Raw genomic sequence first — 11,131 nt, 5'->3', positions numbered from 1 at the left:
TCTCCCTCCCTCACTCTCTCCCTCCCTCACTCTCTCCATCCCTCACTCTCTCCATCCCTCACTCTCTCCATCCCTCACTCTCTCCATCCCTCACTCTCTCCATCCCTCACTCTCTCCATCCCTCACTCTCTCCATCCCTCACTCTCTCCATCCCTCACTCTCTCCATCCCTCACTCTCTCTCTCTCCACTAATCACGCCAAACTACTGGGCCAATTGCCATCAAACTTGGCACATGGACCAGGTTCGACCTCGCGGTGAACACGGGCTACTTGGAAATATACATATATTTTTAATGACCGTTAATAATGATATCAAATTATATTGTGCCCGTTTGTGGGCACGTCCTCAACGTCGCTGGCAATCATTGGTTTAAACTCGCATATTATGTCACACTTTATGTCATTGCATCATGCCTAACCCTAATCCTAGCTTCCCATTATTTTAGTTGTTATATTACCTTCACTGGAGGAGAGGGTACAGCATTTGGGTCTGTTTGTCTGTCTGTGTGTTTCTGTTTGTGTGCACAAAACAGAGTACGGTTTTTATCTGCAACCATTGTGGGATTGACACAAAACTTTCATCATTGAAGCAACTACTCATGCAGAACGTTTTGAGGTTAATTATGACGTCATAGGTCAGCCATGTTGTGTGGCAGCCATGTTGGAAAAACTTTGGACCTCTGTTATATCTGAACGCTTCATGGAGAAACAAATGGAATCTTGGCAGATGTGAAGTACTCCCCATGGGAAACAAGTGATTTTTTTTTTTGATGGTTGTAGGTGGCTTCGTTATGATGTCATTATTGCATACGTCGAGCACTTTATCCGTTCAGTATGAAAATATTTGAGGCTCATCTAGGGCTAAATTGTATGTGGGGAAAAAGTTGATGACGTCATTGGTCATGTACTTCAGCAGCGATATTGTTTTTAACATAAAGACCTACAAAAATCTTCTTCTCCAAAATGGCTGAACAGATCGAGGCAAAACTTTACAGGTCTGATCGCCTCTCCACGAGGAACAAAAAATTCTCCATCTATGACACCATAGGTCACATGGTTTGGCAGCTATATTGGATTTACCCTCAAACCTTTAAAAATAATCTTCTCCAGAACGGCTTGACAGATCGAGGGGAAACTTCACCCACATGTTCCCCAAGACTTGGGGATACCAGGGTGTTCACAAATAATTTAGAGGTCACATTGTCTGGCAGCCATATTTGTTTGAACGAAAATCTTAAAAAAATTATTTCTCTTCAACAGCTTCATCAATCGTATATTAAAAAACATCTATTCCCCATGAAGGACAGATTCACCATCATGCTCGCCTGCTCCGCAGATGGTGGCAAGCTTCCTGCGTATGTTGTGTTGAACAGGAAGACAATGACGAAAGACAAGTTTCCAGCTGTCATTGTTCATGCGCAGTAGAAGCGGCGGATAGACGAGGGACTGGTCCAGGACTTGGTGTGCATGGTCTGGAGTGGTAGGCCGGATGGTGGTCTCTCCCAACAATGGAGCATGCTCGCCCTGGATGCATTCAGTTGTCACAGGACCACCAACACCGATCTCGTCGTCCTCTCAGGGGGGATGACATCACTCAAGCAGCCTCTCAATGTGTCCATCAACAAGCCATTCAAGGATGGGCTACGTCGCTGTTGGTCTGACTGGATAATGAGTGGGGACTTGACCTACACCAAGAGCAGGAGGATGAGAAAGTTCGACCTTCTGATGATTTGCGGCTGCATCGTCAAGGTGTGGGAGGAGATACCGTCGGACATCATCAAGCGAGTTTTTCTGAAATGCTGCAACTCCAACAACATGGACGGCACAGAGGACGACATAATTTGGGAGGAGGAGGCTGAAAGTGATGGTGACAGAGACGTAACTTGCTTTACCTTGATTCGGACAATGAGTTACGTGCCGTCTTCAATGACAGCATTGACAAGGACTTCCTCAGGTTTCACTGAGAAGCTTCATCAAACCCAAACGGCCCTTTTCAGGGCCACAAATCCACAAGAAATATGTATGATATCAGTATGAATCCCTTTTCTTCCTTTTTTCGAGTAACAAAAAAAATCCTCTTTAGGATATTCAAAAATAAGAAAGAACCAGAGAGTTGGTGTCAAAGCCACCCAATGCTCGCCTGTTTATACATTTATCATTTTTAAAAGACGAGTCTAATAATATTTTTTATAAAGCATTGCAGTGAAGTCTGATCGAAATAATTTTAAAGCAATATATGTATTTGTATATTGTAATCAGTAAACGAGTACACATATTAAATGAATGGCAAGCGTCTAGTATAAACAGGCGAGCATTGGGTGGCTTTGACACCATCTTAGGTTGAAATTTTAAAGATTTTATAAATCATTTGTTAATTTCAACTTCACTACACCAATAGTATATCCCAAAGGAACCTCCATGCCAAATATCAGCATCCTAGTACACATATGAAATGAATGGCAAGCTTCTAAATAACTTGCACCAAAAACTTTAACATTTTCACGCTGACGCTGATGCTGACGCTCACGCTCACGCCGGGGGTATCGCTATAGCTCTCTGTTCTTCAAACAGGCGATATAAAAAACTAAAAACTTCTTTGCGTCCTCTCCTATCTCTTCAAGTTCTTGAAAATGAGAACAAGACTGTTAGACAAATTTTAGCAGACATGGGAGTAGGCATGTTGATACCTCCGTCACTTTGTTCCGTACAAAGTTAATGTACAAACGTATTTAGATCTAGATCAGAAAATAAAATGATCAATATATTCATTTATTTTGAGGGTAAAAAACACGGGTGCGGTTAATACACCGGAAAAGTTATTTTATTTTATTTTATTTTATTTTATTTTATATTTTAAAAATACTTATTTATTTGTTTATCGGGTGAAAAACGGGTGAGGTTAATACAAGGCTGTGGTTTATACACCAGAAAATATGGTACTTCTTGTGCATGTTATTGTACCATTTTGTTGCCTTCGAGTTCGAGCCATATTAGATTTGTTGCCGAACTTCAACAGTTCCTTTGGTGGTTCCCATACAGCACACAAAACCTTGTTAGCCAGTTTTACTTGTATGATGGATCAAAGTGTACCATTTGCATGAAGATGTGAATGGGTTATCGGCTTCTGTTCGTAGCCCACAAACTCTTTCAGCTTATCCATTTGTGCAGATGTAAACGGAAGCAATCTGAGTATTTTGCAGAGAAACATTCCACTGAGTTAAATGGCCACGCTTCTTGCTTTGAAAATCAAAAAATCTTGCTTAGTTTAAGACATCAAAGGGCAATTTATCTTCGGCCTGAGAAGCAGCCTTCATGTAAAATGATCTCACTCCTTTATAGAACTTCCTTTCATCGGCAATGCAAATTTATGTCACCTTGATCAACAAGTTATTTTTCAGCCTCTGCTTTGTTACTGTTCCAACTGTGAGTTTGGAGTCATTCAAGTAGTTTTGTGATATGTCATCACCTTTGTGATATATAATCTACCTGTTTGATGACATCCAATATAACGAACTCTATAAGCAGCTTTTTGAGGAAAACTCAAATGATGTCAGCTTCCAAGGTATTCACTGGGATACTCTCACGGCAGAAGGATGTTGATGCGAGTGAAAGTAGGAAGCACCAACTTGTAGAAAAGCAAGTGTACTTCAGCAATAGGATCTTCAAAGACAGCAAGTAGCTTACTGAATTTTGCTTGTGATGCATGTTCACATTTGAAATAGCTTTGCTAAGAACTGTGGAGTTGCGAGATTCTATATGCAACTTTTTCTAAGCTAACCCATCAAACACTGACATATTCTACCTGACGACTTCATGGTAATCATTGTCACGGAAAGCACAAAATTATTTAAGAATACCTTTATGTTCTGTGCTTTCATCACACTGATTAGAGTACTAGACTGTTGTAAAATGTTTGCAATTTCCAATGGCAGATCTCAAAAAATCCCCAAAAAAACTTTCCTTTTATTTCCAGAAGTCCCACAACCCTATGAGATTAGCTTTTGTGGCTGTGAGAGCATGAGACTGGAGCTAAAATTGAGATTTGCACCAAAAACATGAGATTTGGCTTGTCTGTGGAAAGGCTTAATGGAATCAAAGGTTATTGTTACCCCCTATTGTTATTTGTTTCCAGTCCCAAGCAGTTATCTAATTAGTCTCGGCCTGAACTGCGTGCGTGCATGCCTATATTTCACTTTAATTTTTCTGCTCTGCAACCGCTTATTCGATTGATGCAAAATATTAAACTTCGGAATGACTCCCCATGGAGGATATTTTATTAATCTCTGATGTCATAGGTCACATGGTATGGCAGTGATAATGGATAAAAAAGAAAATTTGACATCTGAAACGGCTCAATGAAAAAAGTTAAAACTTGGCAAATGTCAAAAACTTCCCATGGGGTGTATAGGGTGATAACAATGGTGTCATCGGTGAAGTGGTATTCCAGCCATAATTGGTTGAATCGAAATGTTTATCCCCAAAAATCTGGAACTTCACAAATCTGATGTACAACCCAGTGTGAGTGAATAATTAAACTTATGACATCATTGGTCATATGTTCTGGCAGTATTGGACTGAAAATAAAAACGTTAAAAAAAAAAAAATCATCTTCTCCAGAAATGCTTAACGGATCGATGTGAAAGATCGTGATATAATTGCTAGCCATGGGTTATGTATTTTGAAAATTTCAATGTCATAGGACACCTGGTCTGGAAGCCATATTGGATTTAAGCTCAAAACTTAAAAAAAAACAAAAAACATCATCTCTCAAGCCGCTGGGGCAATGGATCCGTAACGTGAAGTATATCATAGACTACCCATTCGGATACAGGGGTGATAATTAAGACATCATCAGTCACGTGGTTTGGCAGCCATATTAGATTTAACGACAATCTAAAAATGATTCCTTCTCTTGAACCGCTCAATGATTGATGTGAAATTTAATATATATGATCAATTAGCCATTATCCAGTTTGAAATTTAAACATCATAGGTCACACTGTCTGGCAGCCATGTTGGATTGAAAGCAAAACCTTTATCAAACCTTAAAAAAAATACATATCTTAAACCATTGGACCAATGAATCCAAAATTATAAGTATATCATCGACTATCCGTGGGGAAACAAAAGTAATAACTAAAACGTCATCAGTCACATGGTTTGGCAACTCTCATCGAGTGACCCAGTGAGTGAAAAACATTTTTGAAAATCCTCCTCTGAAACTGCTGAACTGATGGAAGCGAAACTTTTTAAATCACTGTGTCCAATCAAATTTGGGTGGCTTGAGCCGTGGCCATAATAACTGCTCATTTCATATTAATCTTCGTTAATGCAATTTTGCCTAATGTGCACAAAATTGCTTGTTAAATATCCTAATAATCAATAAAGCTACAGATAATGGCAATGTATGTGACATAATAGGTTGCAAGGAAAATATGGGTATTTGGGCCGTAGTAGTAACGTGTTCGGTTAACGATGGTATTTTTGTTCAGAATGATCGCTTGAGGTGAGATTATGCTTTCCACTAATGTTACTCATTTTGCTTGTTGTTTCATATTTGTCATTCTATGTAAATTTATTAATTTCATAGTTCGAATTGGGAATTATTAAAATATGTTACAGTTCAAGTACGGGCATGTCTTAACCACTTCAAAGTTACTTTCTAGTTTGTAGTGAATGTATTGGTGGACGTACGTGTTACCGATAAAAGTTGACTTGAATTTTGAAATCGTCGTGTCAGTTCATCTTTAAATGATCTTTTTTGGGTATGTATTTTTAAGCAGTAGCAGGTTACCTCTTTAATAATGACAATTTACTTTCTGTAAGCAAAGCTTTAGATATCACTTAATAAATGTACAATTGAGCAGCTCAGTTTAATTCTTTTTCTTGATTTAAATTCTGGATTTTTCAGTCATCACCCATGCCTCTGTATAGGTAAGTCAAATTGGATGTGCATTCAGACTTTGTCTGTGGTATGGCTTTGGCAAACTCTTTAATTAGAGGTCCTACAAGAAATAGCTCTGACAATTAAAATTGACTCCTATGTTTGGGTGGAAATGAGCAACAAATGTTCCAGTTGAACTGAAGCCTGGTGTTGGCTTAGCGGTTAGAATGGCTGATTTGGGATCCTAGGGTCCTGAGTTTGAGCCCCGTTGGCTGCTGAATTAACACCAGGTGGAGTTGACTCAGCCTGTCATCCTTCTGAGGTCAGCAAAATGAGTGCCAGCGTACTGGTAATAGGGACACTGCATCAGCGGCATAGCCGCGTCCCTAACCAATGATGCACCCAGCAGCCGAGAGACAGAGTGTGTGTGTGGGGAACTCGGGGTAATGAATAGTTCGAGGTTCTTGCTATTTTTGCATACAGAATACTTAGATAGTTTCTTGGTTGGCTGTATTTCCAACATTGAACTATTGGAAGGATGTTGTCTTTATAAGTTTTGTTTGGAGTGCTCCTTTTGATCATTTATGAATATGCTTGAAAATCAGGATGTGGCCTGTCTTCGAGGTTTTTTGGTAACATCCCAATGCAGCATGCAGATTGCATCAATCTTCAAAAATGCTTTTCTCATCAAGGTTGTGCTCCCTTCCTGTTCACACAGACCATGTCTACCTCCGGTTCTACCCATCTCAGGTGGCGGCAGGCTGCGTTGCAGCTGCAAGAGCCTGCCTCCACTTATCTCCAACGTGGCCACCACAGTTTCAGCGCCTCACAAATTACTCTTGGGACCACCTTGCACCATGCATGGAGCTGCTGTTACTGTGAGCATGACAAAACAGGGGTCAGGAAATTAGACAAAGTGGTTGTGGAGTTGTCAAAGAATGTGTTTGTCCATAATTTTATGGGTCAAATACACAATTTTAAGTGTCAACCTGTGTTCAGATGGAATCAAATCTTTGTGCTTGCATGCATTTGGGGCTGCCTGGTGGAGTGGACTACAGGTTTCAAATGTTGTCACATTGGACTGCCCAGAAGGGGAAATTGCTTCATGTTAAATGCTGACATTGATTTGGCACACTGACTTAATGAAGTTGAGATCGTTTTAAAAATGATTTTCTTCTAATTGTACGAAAATCGAAATGACGTTGCGTTCTTTTGTCGCAGGAAGTCGTTCTGCATACAGTGGTTTCTCACGTCTCTTCTCAATTTAAGTTCATGCAGATCAACTGATTTCCATTTTAATTGGTTTACGTTGGCAGCTACTCTTTGTTTCAAGACCAATATTTACACGTTTTGCTCACGGCAGGCATGAATGGCATCCAAGCATGCTCCTTGAATACAGCACCACTTTTTGACTTCCACATGGTGACATCAATACTTCTGGAAGCAGCAGATCATTTGTTCAAAGATATTTTGTACTTTTAAAGGACATTAAAGCACAAAAGAACAACTGACTTAACATTTTTTCTGACAGATATTTTTTGCTGACACCATTTTTCAACTAAGTGTTTGCAGAACATAATGTCTATACAAGACCATGGAGCTTTGTTGATGTACCATTTTGTCATTTGATGATCTAGTATGTTGTGGAACATTGGTGAAAGTGCTTTTTTTCTGTTGTCATGGCAGAGCGCATGACAATGACTCCAAGGAGGCTGCCAAGCAAAGTCCACTGCAGCAACACTCCCCTAGGCCCCAGCACATCTGCGATGTTCCTTTTCCAAACTCACCTGTCCACCACCACCATTCGTTACACCTCCCGAGTACGCATTCCCACCTAGCTCCAACCAACACCACAGTGGCAAATGTGGGACTACTGCCTGATTCTTTAGACATTGTGGCACAACACGGCTTAACAGTACCGACACACAGTCTCTCTCTGCAAGAGAGTCCGGGGCTGTTGACCAACCAGCCGCGTGTACATCTTCATCACCATCACCACCATCAGCTTGGACCAGCAGTGGGTATAGGTACCACCCAAGGATTTGGGCACGTGGAACCAGGAGGGACAGCGGTACACAGGTCCCTGGGTCTGGCAAACTATCCCCTGGCAGCACTCCAGGGATTTCCAGTGCAAAACCACCACCCAGTCACATTAGAACTGGCTATGGTGACTGATGCAAAGCCCTTCCTTGGTGCTGCTTACCCAGGCGGATTTAAAGTGTACAGCCATTACGAGATCCCAGCGACATGTTTTGAGCGGTAATAGGTACGATGCCTTAATGTTTTACCTTATCGTATGACTCTTACTCGATGTTTTCTAAAATATGTGTCATTTTTACTTCTTTCTGTTGTATATGTGTTTCGTGGTGCCATTTTTGGCGAGGTCATTCTCAGACACATGGCAGTTCAGCAGTTGTGTATCTCTGTCTGTCTGTTTGTCTTTGTCTATCAATTTGGCACAAACCATTTAGCAATGCAACCTCAGGTAAGGAATATTTGAATTGAATAATGTTGATGGCTCATAACAGCAAGAATGTTTTGTTCCTCTCCGAAAAGAAGACACTTTGGGGTTGCTGCTTAACTCCGTTGAGTTCTTGAAACGCTTTTTTGGGGAAATATGAATAATTTTTGACAGCAAGTCAAAAACCTTTTTCGTATTCAAAAAGCAATTTTTTTTTTACTTTATTTTAAATGGCACCAGGAATCTCACCTACAACTGCAAAAAGACGTGACACTGACTTCAAATTCATTGGAAAAGGTTCAACATCATTGCCGAGTTTTATTTTTAGTTGAGGACCCTTCCTTCATTGTCGAGAGGAGGTAGGAGGAACCTGTTGACTTCCCCATATGTCCCAATATTGTATGCAGAATCTGTCATCGTGGCCTTTTTTCCTTTGCTTTATCTGCACCGGTGCTTTTGATTGGAGATGTAATTTCCCCAACAAGAGGAAGAAGAATTACCTGATATGAGGTCACACTTGAGCAAATGCTTTCGAGCAAAAGTGACGAACATGGATTTTACGAAGCCAACCCAGGCAATTGAAGTTTTCATTTGATTTATCAACGTGGACCGTCAAAATCTCTTGGGTAGTTAAAATGGAAAACCGAAATCGTTTTTGGTCAAATGTCCTTGTTATAAAGCATTTTTAGCTCCGCAAACGTTCTCTTACCTGTGCAGGAAAAAAAAGGTTAACCAAACGGTAGCAAGAGCATGCACTGTTTAATGCCAATGGACTGATGCCCTCTAGAGTTTACCAGCCGACATTCCGTGAATTATTTATTTTGTTTGCTTTTCTTTTTTTGGAGTTTCAAGTTATTGTTGTTGTTGTTATTATTATTGTAATATTGATGTTTTTTTTTTTTTTCAATTCTATTTTAAAATGATACTTGATGCATTTTGTCGTTCAAGATGACTCTTAAAACACGAGCATCATGTTTGTTCAATGCTGTTCATGTAGTTTGTGCTGTATTTGGACATTCATCCCATCATGATAGCATACTGTGAACTTTGCTCTTGTGTCTATATTCTCATGGAGGGGAATGATTTGTAATTTGAATACTTGAATTGCCATATTACCTCCTACAGGAGATATGAATTTGCACTGGCTTTATCAACTTTTCTCTAGTCGTTTTATTTTATCCTTTCATTTTTACCCGAAAGGGGAACATCGCACAATGACATTCAAAGAGCGATTAGAACTATGCACTCAGGAAAAAAAAAACAGCTTTCAAACTTCTTTTTAAAGTTCCCCCAAAAAAACCCCACATTTACCAAGTGTTCTATTTAATTGCCACGCAGCTCCATTTGTCTTTTTATTTATTTTCAAAGCTTTGCTATTTGGACCACACAGACTGCCCACCGGAATTCCTCCAGGCCTTTTTGATTGTGTGATACTTTTTGTATTCCATTTCATAATTGCCCCTCTGTTGCTCATTTATTTATTTGACATAACAATGGGAGGTTTTTAATGTTAAAACTACTCTGCTTTTTCCATCAGTGTGAAAGTTAGATGTGTTAAACTTTTATTTGATATCTTGTGCATTTTAAAACCATTTTTAATTTGTGCTTTTTCTGGCTGCCTTTTCGGCTTCTCCTTTTTCTGAAGCAGTGTGGAGGATTGGGGGACGTTTGAGGGGGAATTTTGTCGGCGATTGTCAATTTTAATCATTATTTTTAACGTTCTGAAGTGCTATTTTGATGAGCAGGCCACCCCGTGATACAAACGCCGGGATGTTGATTTGAGTGTATGCTCTGTGTTGTATTTTTTTTTCGTTCTGCCAGAATCTGTATGTAACAAGGGCAGTAATTTTGATTTTTTTATTTTTTTTTATTTTGTACGTTGGTAATTTCATGTTGCTCTGCGTGTTCACTGTTTTATCATGAGCATAGCCTTTTAAGATTGCTCCATTTTATTGGATAATGAAAATGTTTTTGTTTTTTTTATACTTTAATGAAGTTCTGCTTCACTTTGTACAAGTATAACTAATTTTGATTGCTACTTTGAAGTTTACTTGAACTTACTCTAGTGAAGATCGTGTATGCAATTAAACACTACAAATGTACCTTTTTATTTTATTTTATTTTATTTTTTTCAACAGATCTAGGCTCATGGAAGAGCTGAATATCGGAGGTGACATTGACACTGTGATGGAGAGGAAGAAACTGGCGTACAAGGGATGACAGAGAAATTAACACAGGCGGCAGAGGTAGGTACGTATTGGCTTGAGTGGACAAGACCATGAACTTGTAAGCACACAAGAAAAACTGCCAAATGGGGTAAGTGTGAAAGAATGTGGGAGAACAGGAAAGATCAGAAATAGCGAGAGGGGATATCATGAGAAGATGCCAGCTCGCCACTTTAAAGGAGTGAATTAAATAAAATCTGATTGGACAGATTCAGGAAAGCGGTTTCACAGTTGCGAGAAGAGCGGGGGGGGGGGGGGAGGGGAATAGTTTGAGCAGTTGGCCTGGGTTTGGAGACTGCAACAAAGTTCAGAATGAGGATGGCCTTGTCAGGCTCGTGAGGGGCAAATAGCATAGCAGACAGGTTTAAAGAACAGAAATGAAGTGATCGAAAACTACTACACCACAAACCTGTCTGGAGTGGGAGAGGAGGGTCCTTGCTCTTCAGGGTCCTATAAAGTTGCTCCATTTTTGCATCAAACTTTTGGATTATACTGCTTCCATGAGTGCAAGGTAAATATCTTGGCAGCACCAGCCCACGGTGGACATCCAAACTCTTACAG

The 11,131-nt window shown here is 39.9% G+C and overlaps 1 protein-coding gene across 4 annotated transcripts in view; it reads left to right on the top strand.

Moving 5' to 3' along the window:
- The window catches only part of LOC147035012 (cyclin-J-like), a 109,383-nt gene extending 98,936 nt beyond the window's left edge, over window positions 1–10,447 (top strand). For all 4 annotated transcript variants that reach the window (XM_085892472.1, XM_085892465.1, XM_085892489.1 and 1 more), the window contains 2 exons: window positions 6,603–6,762; window positions 7,571–10,447. In XM_085892472.1, the coding sequence (XP_085748598.1) occupies window positions 6,603–6,762; window positions 7,571–8,147 (737 nt within the window). In that variant the 3' untranslated portion in view covers window positions 8,148–10,447. The remainder of the gene's footprint in view (window positions 1–6,602; window positions 6,763–7,570) is intronic.
- Window positions 10,448–11,131: the final 684 nt, after the last annotated feature.

The sequence above is a fragment of the Eptatretus burgeri genome, chromosome 1, assembly GCF_056783735.1.
Source record: "Eptatretus burgeri isolate ZD-2024b chromosome 1, Ebu_testis_v1, whole genome shotgun sequence".
In the NCBI taxonomy this organism is placed as follows: Eukaryota; Metazoa; Chordata; class Myxini; order Myxiniformes; family Myxinidae; genus Eptatretus; species Eptatretus burgeri.
The sequence above is the reverse complement of the archived record's forward strand: the minus strand, read 5'-3'. Positions and strand labels throughout refer to the sequence as shown.